Raw genomic sequence first — 16,333 nt, 5'->3', positions numbered from 1 at the left:
CACTTCAAAACTGTTAACCCCGGGATTCCTCCCACGACCACTTGAAGATCTGATTCTCTCTCCGATAACACATATCATCCGGCATCAACTGTGAGACTTAGAACAAGCGAGGGAGTTTCCCCTAAGGTAAAGTTCATCTGCTCGGCTTCAGCTGACCGGCCCGGAAAGGCGGAGCAGATGAAAATGCTCCCGTCTTCAAGCACTTACCTGCTCCTGAGAGCCTCTTCTTGGGGCTCTGCTCCCCCGAAATCCACCGGGGGCACATCTTTGGCCTCTGCTGGCTTCGGGTCACAGGCCTCTGCAGGTTCCGGCGGCCTGGGAGCCTCTTGTCCACGCTGGGGATTGGGGGTAGTGGAGCACCTTGTGCCCACACCAGGCCTGACATTCGGCTTCACGCTAAGGCGTGCCCTGCGGAACATGGCGGAGCCACGGGGCCCGGGGAGGCGGCCCTACGGCCGCTCTAAGCCCCGAGCCCCGGCCGCTGCCCGGAAAGGGGGTTAAGAACTACGCCCCTCCCACAAAGGCACAAACCAGCCCGGCGGGCAGCTACAGCAGATTCACGCCCCCGCCGCCTCCAGCAGCCTCCCGCCGCCGCCTCTTCTTCATGACCCTGCTACAGTAACAGCTAAATTTCCCCCTACACCTTGCTCCCCGCCCTCAGAGGGAGCCTAAATTCATTACGTCATCACCGAGCGCTGCGGAATGACGTTAAGACGCACAGCGCCCGGAGCCATGGTAACTGTCAAACTACAGATCCTCGATTGCCGGTGAACCAGAAACAGACGCAAGAAGGTGTGCTCTCCCCTCTCCGGACGTCCTTAGAAGTTGTTGAAAAGAAAGAAAGGAGGCAGTCAATCCCTCAGTCCAAAATTTTACGGGAACTATTAAAATAGCTGGCCGATTTTGTTTTTAGAGGGTCCTGTAGAGCAGGGCTTGGTCTCCAGCACATGCCCAAGGCCCAGAAATTCTAAATTGAGTAGAACATAGATTAGAAATTCAGGTGTGAAGCAACTGATAATAGTTACCTTCTAGGAAAAGAACTGGGTTTCTGGGAAACGTGTCGTGGGAGGAAGAGCATTCACTGTATGTGCTTGTGTACTTTTTAAGGTGAATATATTGTCTGTTCAAAAATGATTACAGTTAAAACTCTGAAAATTAATGTGAGTATTCTTAATCTGCTACAGGAAGTAGCAGTAGAGCAATAAACAGGTATTTTGGGTAGGGAAGGAAAAATACAACAAACAAATGAACAAGACAACTTAAGAATGCATTAAGCGCTGTAAAAATATAAAGGGTAATGTCACAGATTAATAGGAGACAGGCTTTCTTTAAGTTGGATGGTTAGACAAAGCCCCTATGATAGAGGAAAACTGGCCACAGAGGGGGTTAGATCTACAGAGTATGGGCCTGTTTTTGAACATGCAATGCAAATACCCTGACTTGTGGAAACATAAAGGTCTCATCTTCTTCTTGGAAGGATAATATGACTCTACAAGAACATCCTGCTACATTAATAACAAAATGTCAAAGGAATAAAATACTGAACTGACTGAAGAGATTGCTAAGTCATCCAGGGAGAAAGAACAAGTGCTTTTGACAGTAGGAAGGGAAAGCTGAAACCACGGGGGCTGGGTGGGGAAGATTGCTCTAAGACTTGAAAGAAAATGAAGTTTCATGAGTTCTGTGGGCTTCCGCTAGTATTCTGGGGAGGCAAGAGAACCTCACGTACACCTGAAGAATTTCAAGAGCTTTGACCAGGCACCTCAGTTGGGTAGAGAGTTGTCATCATTTGCCAAGGTTTTAGGTTCAATCCCCTGTCAGGGCACATATGAGAAGCAACCAAAGAATGCATACAAATCAATGTCTGCCTGCCTGCCTGCCTGCCTGCCTCTCTCTTTCTCCCTTCCACTCTTCCTCCCTCTTCTTCTCACTCTCTCAAATCAATGAAAGAAAGAAGAAGAAGCTCAAGAAATAAATAACAACAACAAAAACCCTGCTGGAGGTGTCTCAAGAATCTGTGAGCCACTGCCAGGACCATATAGCTTTGGACAGCATATTCTGGTATAATCGGAAGACACAAGGCCTTTCCTCAAATGTTCTGTTCTGTTCCATGTAAGCGTCTAGGGTATCTCCATGATTCTGCAGGTAAGAAAGTCAATAATGACTAAGATTTAATTTCCCATTAGTAAAGGGATGAGAACAAAGTCAGATTTAATTTTAGTATTAAAGTCAAAATATGTGTTACACACCCGAATTTACAGAGTAAATCCTTAATGGCATCACAGTACTTTTTAAATTTGGCAGTTTTTACTGGCAGACACACCCAACACTTCTCATGTACATGCTGTACATCATGTGTATCCCTACAATTCAAAAACTGTATTTCAGCTGCAAAGAAAAAGCTCAATGAGGCTGTACATTAAGGCCATTTACAAAAACAACTTTACCACTTACTTTTTTATCCTAATTCCTTCCCTCCCTTGTACATTATGTCTTTATGCCCATAAAGAACCTGGACAGAAAGTCCATCTTTTCCTCCTGCTCAAGTTATTCCGGGAGAGGTTCGCTAAGTGGAAACAGACACCTGTCCTGCAAACTGTATTGAGGAGGAGAGGTGGCATGTCGTGAGTGATGAGCAAGGCTCTCAGCGATTAAAGGAATGAAAATAACAGCTAACATATTGAGTGCTAATTGAGGGTAATTTTAGGGCGTCCGGAATAATTCTACACTTTTCCCAGTTTGTAATGGTTAACAGAATAGATGAAGAAAATAAGTACCAACCAAATAACTACCAAGCATCTTTGTTTGTATGTTTCTAGCAATGGCAGATGCTCCACAGCTTTTACGTGGGGTCTAAGGTTGTTCGGCGCTGCTCTAAGTACGTAGTGAGGCTGTATCTCCTGCCATCCTCTCCCCATCACACAACCCAAGCACAAAACCATTAACTTAAAACTCCTGAAGTACCGTCGACTGTGATGAGGGCACTGGAATAAAATGGGAAATGAGCAGACTTTAGAGACCGTCTTAAATTTGAATCTCACTTCTACCAGTCCCTATAGCTGTTAGGTTAGTAGCTTCTGGTCAGAGCCTCAGTCTCCTCCTAGTGAACGGAGAACAGTGATGTCTGCCTACCTTTGCAGGGTTGGTGAGAGAATAAGGAAGGGCATTACTGGCCAAACGCTGCTTTTGCGTTAACCTCAATATGCCTTGTCTCACTCATCTCTTTCCCGCTGCCGCAAGGGGATGAATGAGGAAAGCTAGCATTCTTTGTCGTTAAGTTAGATATTATAGCATTTATTGTCATTTCCCAAAAGTGGGAGCTGGTCAAGCATCAGTGCCAGGTACCCGGTGGGGGAAATCCGCACACATCTATCCCTCTCTCTTAGACACAAGACCTGTTTTCAGGTTTCTACCCAACTTGAAAGTGAGAAGACGCCCGGGGCGAAGGTTAATTCCCTGAGCCGCGGCGCCGGGCCGAGTCAGCCCAACCCCACCCTCCCCGCCGCGCACGCGCACGGGCTTGCCAGTGGCGCGGGTCCCCGTAGTGTGGTCTCGATGGGCGGGGCGGTGGACCCGGCAGAGGCGTGGTCCGGCGAAGGGCGGGCACTGGCTCAGTCTTCCAGATCCGTCGCCGAGGACGTTCGCTGAGCCAGCGAGGAGGCTGTTGCTTTTCCTAGTCGCTCTTTCCCAAGGCTCGGTCCGCTGGTCCGCATGGCCCGTGAGTGTGCGGACGAGTTGTGGGAGCGGCGGGGAGCGTCCGGCCAGGAAGCCAGTGGATCACCGAGGCGCGGCTGACGGGGAGGCGGGGGCTGGCCGGTGAATCCCCTTGGGTCAGGCAGGGCGGGGACCCCCTCGTCACGCAACAGAGGTAGGGACGCTTGGCTTCGGTCCAGCCTGAAAAGGGTGCTTGACCCTCAGGTGCGAGTCTACACGGCAAAGAACACCTCCCCGGAGGTGAGGTGTGTGAAGCCCGCAGCCCCGGAAGGGGTCCTGGTTTTGAGGAGGTTCATAGCTAGTACTTAAAATCAGAAGGCCTAATAAAAACTGGGAGCTCCGACCGAGTCTCCTCCCTAGTTCTTTTGTTTGGCCCTCGCAGGTAATGTTTCACAAGCGTCTGCATTTGCTTAACAGTTGGCTTGTGATGGGCCAACTTGTGCGATCTCTGTATCTTTTTCTTTGCACCCACGCCCCGCAGAAGCTAGAACTTATTTTGGAATACTGGCTCATATATACAGACGATTGGGATGGAATGCCCGGTTTAAGAGATCTGGTATTTACAGCCAGTGAACACCTTGATTGGTATGATAATACTTTTAAGACCTTAAATGTTTACCTTTAAGCTTCCTCCTTGTGGTCAGATCTGGGAACACCACTCAGTGCAGTAGTTTGCTGACTTATCTATTAAAAAGCAAACTTCAGATGCAGTTAAGTAAGAGCCTTGTAATGGAATTACTACTTTTGGAGACGGGAAGAGAGTATGACTGTTTCTCTTTGTAGGTGGAAATCAGCGAGAACTTGCCCGCCAGAAAAACATGAAGAAAACCCAGGAAATTAGCAAGGGAAAAAGAAAAGAGGATAGCTTGACTACCTCTCAGAGAAAACAAAGGTCAGTAATACTAATAGAATTCTCAAGTCATTGAAGTTTTCATTGTGGAGAATGGAAAGCCTTTTTTAAATTCGTGGTAGAACTAGACCTAACCTGCAGAATGGGGCAACAGTTGAATATTTATTGTGTGCCAGGCATGCTAAAAATATGAGGTAGTTATCCCAACCTATGGATGAAGAATTTAAAGCTCCCAAGCTTTACTTTGTTTTGCAGAGGACCTCATGTAACTCCACCACAACCATAAGAACATCATTTAGCAAAATAATTGAATGCCTTCCATATGTCTACTGTTAAGTGCCAATAAAAAAAATACAATATTTTTTGTTATTCTATTAGAGTCATCCTAGTTTTTCTCCCTTTGCTCTCCAGTGCCCAGCCCATACCCCACGCCCACTGCCAGTCCCCACACTGTTGTCCATGTCCAGTCCATGGGTCATTCACACATGTTCTTTGACTAGTCCCTTCCCCCTCTTTACACCATTCTCTCCCCCCCACCCATTGCTGCAGCATTTTCAAAGCAGACATTGTATCCCAACTAGTGTAGATGACACGTAATGATAACTGTTCTGAAGGAGACAAAGTAAATATATGTAGCTATGTTGACTTCTGAAGATTCATTGGGTTGGACAGAATACAAGTGGATAGCCTTGGTATATGACTATGCATGAAAGATTATACAAAACTGCTACAGGAATACTGTGAGACTGAGCTTAAGTAAAAAAAAAAAAATGCACTCATGTTTCTAAAACAGCTAATCAAAGTTGAATGTTATTCTAAAGTCAAATGTGATCAATGTGGAACTTGGAGGTCAAGTGAATAATTGACTAAACATGCTTTAATGTAGCTTCTCTGTAGTCTTCAAGCCTGGCTTCACATTAGAATCACCTGCAAAACTTTGGAGCCTGTTCAGACTATTGTGCCCTATACCCAGTCCTGATTTACCTGGTAATTGGCCTGAGGTTAGACATTGAAAGGTGTGCCTGGGCAGTGTGCTCAGTTGGTTATAGCATCGTACCTGAGACCAAGAGGTCTCAGGTTCAATTCCCAATCAGGACACATGCCTATGTTGCAAGTTCGGTCCCTTTGGGGCATGTGCAAGAGGCAACTAATGGATGCTTCTCTCTGGCATCGATGTTTCTCTCCGTGTCTCCCCCTCTAGTGGGCATGTCCTCAGGTGAGAATTTAAAAGGTGCTCTGGATAAATGTTATTGTACCTTAGTTAAACCTAATTTAAAAAAAAAACTCCCCAGGTGATCCTGATGTACAGCTAGAGTTAAGAATCATTGTTTAATGAGATTGAAGCTTCTAAATACCACTTCATGCTTTCTTCCTATGGCATTTATTATTAAAATAAGTTTTGCCTTGCAGTTCTGTTTACTCATATTAACACAAAAGTGAAAGTGGTACAGATCAGTGATCCTGAAATGGTATTTTTATTGGAAAGTCTAGTCTAGCTTGGCTCAGCAATAGCCACTGTTTAATGAACTCCCACGTCTTAGAAAGCCCTGTGCTGGGTGTCCTGTACGTAATAGTTCTAATCATCACAGTCTTAAAAATATTGGGCTCAATGCATAGAACAGGAAACTGAGGCCGTGTATTCAATAATAATACTAAGGTTATACAGCAAACACGGCAAAGCTTGGATTCAAACAGAAAACTATCACTATTCTTTTCTATGATAACACAGTTTTTTGTAGCTGTCTTGTTTTTCCTTGTTTTTACTATTGGCTTTGCAGAAATATCTTACTGCCATGAACAGAGCTACTTATCCTGAATTAAAGTATAATATAATACTTAATCTATGCAATAACAAGATCGAAAAGAGCGTAGACTTTGCAATTGGACAAAGCTTGGTTTTTACGTGATCTGAGACAAATTATTTTGCTCTAAGCCTTTAATTTTTTTCCTTTTTAAAAAAAATTTTTATCTGAAATGTTAATCTAGAGACAATGAAATGCCTGGCATACATTAGATATTGAATACATAGCCATTATTTTTTTTTTTTAATATAGACATGTTGAACCATTTAGCCCAGGTAGTCTGGTTGTAGTTCACACTTACTATGGCATGTGGAGTTCAGCCAGACACACAAAGCATTAGGAAAATGCCCTGAATGTCTTGTTTCTCTTTAATGTAATCCATTTTTAATCACTAGCTATAGAGCTTTTCGGCTTAGAAGAACCTGAATTGCTTCATTACATCTATGTTCTAATCCTAGTACCAATTAGGATATCTAGGAGACTTCTTCTTTTCTTTTTTCTTTTTTAATTGACTTAGAGACAGGGAGGGGGAGAGAGGGAGAGAGAAACATCAATTTGTTTTTCCTCTTATGTATGCCTTCTTGTATGTGCCCTGACCAGGGTTCGAACACACAACCTTGGCTAGCAGGATGACACTGCAACAACCAAGCTATCTGACCAGGGCTCTAGGAGACTTGTTAAATGCCCCATTTTTTCCCAGGAAAAAATTTAGAGTGAATTAAGTTTGTTGACAACAAAGAATAATTACTATTATTTCTATATACAGTTCTTAGATAATGTCAGATGCTATTATATATATTCATAGCTATTCCTCAGAACAACCCTAATATGTATTGCTCTGATTTTGAAAGTCTGAGGTTATTTGCCCAAGGTTGTAACAGTAGAGATAGATGCTATTCAAAATAAGATCTGATTTCCAAGCCTTCTCATTCTGTCTCCACCCATGAAAATGGAAAGACTTGAATGTTTACATCTTTTAAATTGTCTTCTAATATAATGAATGGGTTATATATAGAAAACAGGGGAAAACAAAATCAGCTTTTCTGTGACAACTTACAGCCTTTTCTCCTATTATAGGGACTCTGAGATCATGCAACAAAAGCAGAAAGCAGCTAATGAGAAGAAGTCAATGCAGACAAGAGAAAAATGATGACTGACAGTTTGGAAAACCTGGGTGCTATTGCCAACTAGGTGTATCGTGAGCTCTATGATCAAGATTTTGTAGAGTGAACAGTCACTACATATGTTATAACAAATCCTTATAAAAACTATTCTAACTTTACCTTTTTGCCTGACTTAGTGTGATGTTTCAAAACCGTTCTTCAAAGAATAAAATACTAACCATGCTGGGGGGAGAGGGATATAAAGGAACTAAATGGTAATGGAAAAAAAAATACAATAAAGATTAAATCAAAATAAAATAAAACATTAACCATGCATATGACATAGTGGTGAACATAATTTTTTAAGTATATTTTATTGATTATGCTGTGACAGTTGTCCATTTTTTCCCCCCTTTGGCCCCCTCCGCCCAGTACCTTCCTTCCTCTGGCATTCCCCCCTGTTAGTTCATGTCCGCGGGTTGTGCATATAAGTTCTTTGGCTCTTCCATTTCCTATATTATTCTTAACCTCTCCCTGACTATTTTGTACCTACCATTTAAGCTTCTTATTTCCTGTACCTTTTCTCCCATTCTCCCCCTTCTTCCTCTCTGCTGATAACCCTCCATATGAGCTCCATATCTATCATATCTATGATTCTGTTCCTGTTCTAGTTGTTTGCTTACTTTGTTGTTTTTTAGATACAGTTGTTGATAGTTGTGAGTTTGTTGTCATTTTTCTGTTCATAGTTTTGATCTTTTTCTTCAGTAAGTCCCTTTAACATTTCATGTAATAATGGCTTGGTGAGGATGAACTCCTTTAGCTTTATCTTGTCTGGGAAGCACCTTGTCTGCCTTTCCATTCTAAATGATAGCTTTGCTGGATAGAGTAATCTAGGTTGTGGGTCCCCGCTTTTCATCTCTTTGAATACTTCTTGCCAGTCCCTTCTAGCCTGCAAAGTTTCTTTTGAGAAATCAGCTGAGAGTCCTATGGGAACTCCTTTGTAGGTAACTCTGCTTTTCTCGCTTTTAAGATTCTCTCTCCATTTGTAACCTTTGGTATTTTCATTACGATGTGTCTTAGTGTGGCCCTCTTTGGGTCTAACTTGTTTGGGACACTCTGTGCTTCCTGAACTTGTAGTCTATTTCCTTTGCCAATTTAGGGAAGTTTGCTTTCATTTTTTCAAATAAGTTTTCAATTTCTTGGTCCTCCTTTTCTCCTTCTGGCACCCCTGTAATTCAGATATTGGCACTTCTGGAGATGTCCCAGAGTCTTGCTCATTTTTTTTTAATACTTTTACCCTGGCTTCCTTCCCTTCACTGTTGGTTGCCTGTGGATTTTTCTTTATTTCACTTAGTGTAACCTTCATTACTTCCCTTAGGCATTTGCAATACTCAATGATTTCTCTGAGCATACTTATCACCAGTGTTTTGAGCTCTGCATCTGATAAGTTGTTTATCTCTGTTTTGCTTAGTTCTTTTGCTGGAGTCTTGACCTGTTCTTTGATTTGGGCCATATTTTTTTGTCTCCTTTATTTTGGAGCCTCCCTGTGTTGTTTCTGTGTATTAGGTAGAGCTGCTTTAAGCCCCTGTCTTGACCCACTTGTTGCATTTTAAGGGGCAGAGCCTTAGGTATTTCCCAGGGTGGGAGAACCCACTTTGCTGCTTCCTGATGCTGTTTGGAGGGGGAGGGGTCAGAGGGAACAATGCTGCTAGCTTGGCACTTGCCTCATTTCCAGTCACTTCCCCCACTTCCCATATGTGCCTAATGCCACTGTAGCTGTTGCCCTGGTGGTGATTTCCAGAGCAGGTGAGTTTGCATACATTCTAGGACCATGGGGACTCTAAACAGACTTTTGAGGACTGGCAGTTTCTTCTACCGCCCCAACCCCCACTGGTTTTTTACAGCTAGGAGTTATGAGGTTTTATTTTCCTGGCACTAGAAACGGGCCGGGCAGGCTGGCTTGGGGCTGGGGTCACTCTCCCCATGTGTCAGTCCTGGTTTTTATCTGCCACAGGTGAACGCGGGGCTGCCCATTCCACAGGCTGCTGCCACTGCCTCGCTGCCGCTGCACACCGCACCCTCTACTCCCTGGGGTCACTGTTGCCGCCCCTCCTACCTGTCTGGATGAATATTTCTTTAAATTCTTGGTTGGACTTGCATACAGCTCAGTTTTCTAGCAGTTTGGCTGCTTTTTGTTTTAAGGTTAATTGTGATCCTTTCATGTTTGTGTGAGAGGGTGAAGCATGTTCTACCTATACCTCCATCTTGGCTAGGAGTCCACTTTTTTTTAATCAGCAATGAATGTGTATGTAATTAATTAGGTAATGTGATCAGATAATACAATCTCATATAAATCTAGGATCTTAAACTTTGATAAGGTAGCTCTTTGAAGTCAATTTTATAATAAAATTTAAGATGCATTTACCTAATTTGGCTTTGTAATGAACTGGTTTGCTTGAAGAATTTACAACAGATAGTACAAATGACCTGGAATAGCAACTAAATGATCATAAACTTAATGAGGTCTCAGTAAGAGTTTTACTTACAGCTTTAATATTTTTTGGAATAAGTGCCTTTTTTCATTTTTTAAAATTTATTGATTTTTAGAGAAAGATTGATATTTAGAGAAATAAGTGGAACAACATTGATTTGTTGTTCCACTTATTTATGCATTCATTGGTTGATTCTTGTATGTGTCCTGACCTGGAATCAAACCCACAGCCTTGGTGTATCAGGACGACATTCTAGCCAATTCATCTACCTGGACAGGGCCGTAAGTTCCTTTTTTGAAAATACTTTATTTTTTTAGAACAGAGTGAGTTTTATAACAAAATTGAGATTTATATAACCCTGCCCCTACATACATCCCCTGCATAGCGTCCCCCATCATGAGCATCCCCCACCAGGGTGGTACACTTGCTATAATTGATGGTCCGACATTGACACATAATTATCAGACAAGTACAGAGTCTGCATTAGGATTCACTCTCTGTGTTGTAAGAGTGCCATTTCTTAGTCTGCCCTGAGACCCTTAAAAAACTTGTGACTTAATGGTTATAAATTTGAAAATAACCTAAAGAAACTAAGGTTTGAGACCTTGTTCTTTTCTGAAGTAAATATGCACAATTATTGCAAAGAATAAAAATACCATTCTAGGTGTCTCATACCGCATAGGCAAACATGAAATCTTTTAGCCTGACTTTTTATCTTCATATTACCACAGATTTTCAGTTAAAGCAAATCTTTGTTCTATTTCTTCAGTTAACTTCACTCTTCAAAACGTTGTATCATGCTAGTCACAAGGGCAAAAGGGTTACAATGGCTTAGGTTACATTCTAATAAAAAGGATAATGAGGAAGCCTGATCACACCACAAAGATTATGGGTCTGATTTCTGTAATTCTATCTCTAGAATTTCTACACGGACAGGCCATGAATACAAGGAACTTTTTATGCTTTAAGCGATATCCTTTATTTGCTTTTTAAAAGAAAGATTTTATGTATTCTTAGATGGGAAGGAAGCGAGAAAGAGAGGGAGAGAAACATGATGTGCAAGAGAAAAAGCAATCGGTTACCTCTTTCATGCCCCCCACTGGAGACCTGACATACAACCTGGGCATGTACCCTGAATGGGAATCGAACCAGCGACATTTTGGTCTGCAGGCTGGCACTCAGTCCATTGGGCCACTCCAGGCAAGGCAAGAGTTTCTCCATTCCAGAAAGTGGCAATCTATTTTTGTATTATATTTTCAAGTTCTACCCTGTAAAGAGAGTTTTTCAGTTTATGGCAGATATACGACTACTGTTAGTTTTGAGTCTGCAATATTTCAAATCTACTGAGCTTTAAAAAGCATATCCCCCCACAATGTATACATATATCAAACCACCTTAAATATATTTAACTTTTGTCAATAATACCTCAGTATTACTGAGGGGAAAAAACATACCCCTAAAGTGAAAACCTACTATAAAATTGACTTTGACAAACAAAAGATTAGATTTGTACATTTTACCATCCGTGTCTTGGTTTAACAGGGATATCAACTAAATAGGGAGTAATCAACTTCTTTAGGTAAGTTCCTAGTTGTCTTTGGTAATGAGGATCTAGAAACAGAAAAATTCAATAAAAAATCAAATTATTTTTATAATTGTCAATCATAATTTTCTATTAGGTCAACACTGAATAAGAACATTTATTAAACTGCCTCCTACAGCTTCATCTGCTAAAGTACTTGCTATATATAATCACATATTGAAATATGCTATTTTTCCAGATGGCCAAGTCATGAAAATATCACTGAAATAGAAAGAATGACTACAAGTTGCTCAAATGTACTTCCCTATGAATTCCAGAAAGATTGAAAACTTCCTATGGGCTTTTCCTTACAACTTTGCTTCTTAAAAACAAAACCTTTTACAAAGTACTCATTAGCTAGTAATGCATTTTAAAAGTTCACAGATAGCCTGCTATTGGACCGTTTGCCCAGGAAAATTGAGATTTTAAAATTTGTAACATAACTGTCTTTAAGAATTGATTTTTGGAGAAAGAGAGGAAGGGAAAGAGAGAGAGGGGGACACATTGACTTGCTGTTCCATTTATGTAAGCATTCGTTAGTTGATTCCTGTATGTGCCCTGATTGGGGATGGAGCCTGTAACCTTGTGGGATAATGCTCTAAACTACTGACCTACCCAGCCAGGGCTGTAACAGAACTTTTACAGAAGTATTTTCCTTGTCACATACTACTCTTGCTACTTTATCGTTGGCCATGACTTAACTTACTGGTATATCAATGCAGGAACATTTCCTTGCAGTATAGTTTGGTGTAGCCTTTCTCCACACTTGTAAGTTCACAAGAAATTGTGTAGCAACCTCAGTGAAATCAAGATAATCCTATTGAATACTTTTCTTTTATAAACATGTATTGCATGTCAAGGATTTCTTTGGAGTGGAGGGGCCAAAGGCTCATTTGGCCTCACACCACTCAAGATGACTGTTAGGGCCCTGACCAGTGTGGCTGGCTCAGTTGTGCACCTGTCTGCCAGGTGAAGGGTTCACCAATTCAGTTCCAGGTCAGGGCACATGCCTGGGTTTCGGCTCAGTCCTCGGATGGGGCGTGTGCAAAAGACACCTGATCGAATTTCCTCTATCACATCGATGTTTCTCTCCCTCTCTTCCTCCTTCCCCTCCCCTCGCTCTAGAAATAAATAAATAACATCTTCTTTTTTAAAGATAACTGTTAGGGTGGCTTATGAATGGACATTTAAAATCAATTTTTGTATTTTAATGAGTGCTTGAGAAAATAGAAACACATCAAAACCAATTTCTTGGTATATTGGAATTTTGGGTTGCAAACAGAATCATTAATTTACTAATAAGCACAATCATTATTTGAAAGGATGAGAGACTCCAGGGTCCAAAGAAAAGTTGAAGACTCAAAGCTTTGGAAAGGTCAGAAGATTTTCTCTTATCTTCTTCCTGTGTTTTCTAAAGAATTTTGTCATTGGATTCAGAGCTCACTCTAATCTAGGAACAGCTCCAGGTACTATGAGACAGTTTTTTGTGCTGCTATCAGGTTGAAATCCTGACAACAATTTTCCGTCTTTATCTCAGAGTACCTCCAAATGAATTCTTTGGGGTTGTGTGCTTATCCCTCAGCAAGAGAAGGGCAGGTTGCCTGATTTGATGGTATAACCAAAATATATCCAGTGAGGAATAGGTGGTCCCCCAAATAAATCTGAGATTCTGTTGCCAGAAGGACAGGTGATGGGCAGACTAAAATGAAGTAGAGTTTAATACTTTTATTGCAAAGCTAAGACTAAATTTTAAAAATACAGATACATGATAATGCAAATCATGAAGGGGGTAAGTAAACGTTTAAAGTGTGAGAAACAATGATGAAGCTTATACCATTTGTTTCTCTAACCGGATTTCAAAGCCAAAAAATGCAATACATGCTCATTATCAAAAAATGGAAAAACTGCAACAAAAGGACTAGAAGAAATTTAGCAATAAATTAGGCAGTTACTTAGAAAACTAAACATATCCTTACTATATGACCCAGTAATTGCACTCCTGGTCATTTATCCCAGAGAAATAAACATACGGCTTAAATGTACATCTTGATTGACTTTTACATATAAATTCTCACCCCAGATCAAGATACATAGACATTTGCAGTACCCTAGCAGGCTCCCTTGTGACCACTTTTAGATAATGCCCATATCTGACTATCATCATAGATGAGTCTTGCCTGTTTTTAAATATATATGAGTGGAATCATCCAGTACGTATTTTTAGGAGTCTGGCTTCACTTATTCAGCATTATACCTGTGAGAATCCTCTGTCTTGTGTGTGGCAGTAGTTCACTCTTTTTCATTGTTGTGTAGCATTCTGTTACATGAATATACCATATTCTAATTATTCGCTCTCCTTTTCACAGACACCTGGATTATTCTTAATTTGGGGCTATTATAAATAATTGTGCCATAAACATATATATATATACATAAACATATGTATCTATATATCTGTATGTAAACATATATAAATATATGTGTGCATATATCTATGTATATAAACATACAGATTGTAGAGGAAAACCCTTGCCTCCCTCCAGCAGCTTCTAGTGCCTCCAGGCATTACCTGAGTTATGGCAGCCTGACTGTTTATCTCTGCCTTTGTCTTCACATGGTTTTCTTTTTTCTCTATCTTCTTCCTGTCTTTTCTAAGGAATTTTGTCATTGGATTTAGAGCTCACTCTAATCTAGGATGATCTTGTCTCTAGATTCTTAATTACATCAACAAAAACCTTTTCCCAAATAAGGACACATTCACAGGTATCTGGTAGATATATTGTTTGGGGGGCTACCATTCAACCCACCAGAGGGAGCTTTTTTAAAAACAAAAATGGGAAACTTAGCTGTAACTTAGTACTTTTTTTAATAGCCATGCCTATAGGTCAGTACATGTACAATAGGTCTGGCCATCATATGGATGTGTGGTAATTTATCCAGTAATTTTCTTACTCATGGACAATCAGGATGTTTGTAACCCTTTACCACTACAAACAATTCTATAATATATGCCTTCATACTCATCCCCATGTACTGGTGCTTTTATTTCTATAAAAATGAATTCTTAAAACTAGGATTCCTAGTGGAATGGTGTACATATTTATAATTTTAAACAGATATTCCCCAACAACAAGGTAGCACTTCATAGCCTCATGCCCTTCATAACATCTGATATTATTAATCTCTAATAATTTTACCAAACTGAGTGAAAAATGGTTCTGTTTTGGGTTTTTCCCCCTCCTCCCTAGTTCTTGGTTTTTAATTGGTAATACCTCGATTGTGGATGTCAAGCATCCTTTTGTTGATGGGAGAGACCTGGTTCTTCTTGCCGATGCATGTAAAGAATTAAGAGATCAGCAAATCTATTATTGTGCAATCAGAGTTTATTAGTGATCCGTTTGCTTGGAAGAGTACGGGCCTAGCTAAGGTGTGTTGGAGGGGGGAGGCGGTGTGAACAGCATAGGTTCAGGGCAAACAAAGCAGGGCAGCAAAAGTAAGGGCAGCTGACGGCTGGGGTGGCAAGCCCCTAGGTGGCCAGAGGTCAGGTGGCCTGAGGCCAGGCGACCAGAGAGCCAAGAGAGCAAGCGCTTTTTTCTGAGGGCTTACATAGTTGTCAGGATGGGAGTAAAAGAGTTACATATTGATTGATGGCTAAATGTGGGGCCAGCTTCCAAGGAGGACATGACTACCCAAACTTAGGTATGTGTAGGGGTCTGTTAACCTGAATCTTTATGTTTCTCCAGACTCCATTTGTTCATCTTGCTGGAAATCAGAACTGGAAATCAGATCATTAATTACTTGAATTATTTATTTGATTAAGGGCAAGATGGAAGAGTCACTAAAGGCAGGTTTTTAGTATGAAAATTCCATATGCATGAAGATTGGTTCCAGTTCGTGAAGTTAATGTTTACATAAATGCTTTCAAATCTGATGATATAGTTTCCTTTGGAAACTTGCTATTTATATTTTTGAGTGCTTTGCCTATTATATGAAACAACTTCATAAAATATAGTAACTCAAATCTGGATGTCATCAACAGGGAAAAAAGTCATCATTTCTTTGAAAACAAAAATGCCATAGGTTCATTTTTGTTGAACCAGGTCCTGATAAGTAGAAATACTTTTTCAACAGAACCTATCATTTAAAATTCTTTAAAACTAATTCCTCCTTGAAAACATTATGCTAAGTGAAAAAAAGGACACCAAAGGCCACATATTATATGATTCCAGTTACATGAAATATCCAGAATTAAGTAAATCCATGAGACAGAAAGTACATTAGTGGCTGTGAGGTAGGAGAGAATGGGGAGTGACTGCTGATAGATACAAGGTTTCTTTTTGGGGTGATGAAATGTTCTAGAATTAAGATAGTGGTAGAGGCCTTACAACCTTGGAAATAGACTAAAAACCATTAAATTATATGCTTTAAAATGGTGAAAAATCTAATCACCATTTAAAAAATATATGTGTTTTTTTAAAGCGTTTTTATTTTATTTATTGATTTTTAGATAGAGAGAAAGACATCAATTTGTTGTTCCACTTATTCATGCATTCATTGGTTGATTCTTGCATATATCCTGATCAGGAGCCAACCTAGGCACCATGATCTAACCAAGTGAGCAACTGGGCCAGGGCTAAAATTCTTTAAAGCATATAAAAAAAATATTACTATTGGTTACCTCTGGACTGATTATTACTGTATTGCTTCACCCATGTTTTGTAAATCACCTTCAATGAACAAATAAAGAAAATCTATTGTTCAAAACAAAAATGCCCTGTTAGAATCTCTGT

At 40.6% G+C, this 16,333-nt stretch overlaps 2 protein-coding genes across 6 annotated transcripts in view; one reads left to right on the top strand and one right to left on the bottom strand.

Annotated features, from left to right (window-relative positions):
- Positions 1-633, bottom strand: part of BDP1 (B double prime 1, subunit of RNA polymerase III transcription initiation factor IIIB) — a 90,939-nt gene extending 90,306 nt beyond the window's left edge. For all 5 annotated transcript variants that reach the window (XM_054578474.1, XM_054578477.1, XM_054578476.1 and 2 more), the window contains exon 1: positions 208-633. In XM_054578474.1, coding sequence (XP_054434449.1) covers positions 208-419 — 212 coding nt within the window. In that variant the 5' untranslated portion in view covers positions 420-633. The remainder of the gene's footprint in view (positions 1-207) is intronic.
- A 2,942-nt stretch (positions 634-3,575) lies between these two features.
- LOC129074431 (small EDRK-rich factor 1) lies at positions 3,576-7,648 on the top strand. The gene is made up of 3 exons (XM_054578240.1): positions 3,576-3,718; positions 4,498-4,606; positions 7,444-7,648. Exons 1-3 carry the CDS (start codon positions 3,712-3,714, stop codon positions 7,514-7,516), a joined length of 189 nt encoding a protein of 62 aa, XP_054434215.1. The 5' UTR covers positions 3,576-3,711; the 3' UTR covers positions 7,517-7,648.
- Positions 7,649-16,333: the final 8,685 nt, after the last annotated feature.

The sequence above is a fragment of the Pteronotus mesoamericanus genome, unplaced genomic scaffold (genome assembly GCF_021234165.1).
Source record: "Pteronotus mesoamericanus isolate MK-2021 breed Mesoamerican mustached bat unplaced genomic scaffold, CSHL_Meso_final contig_50, whole genome shotgun sequence".
NCBI classification, from domain to species: domain Eukaryota; kingdom Metazoa; phylum Chordata; class Mammalia; order Chiroptera; family Mormoopidae; genus Pteronotus; species Pteronotus mesoamericanus.
Note: the sequence above shows the minus strand (reverse complement) of the source record. Positions and strands in the feature narration are given on the sequence as shown.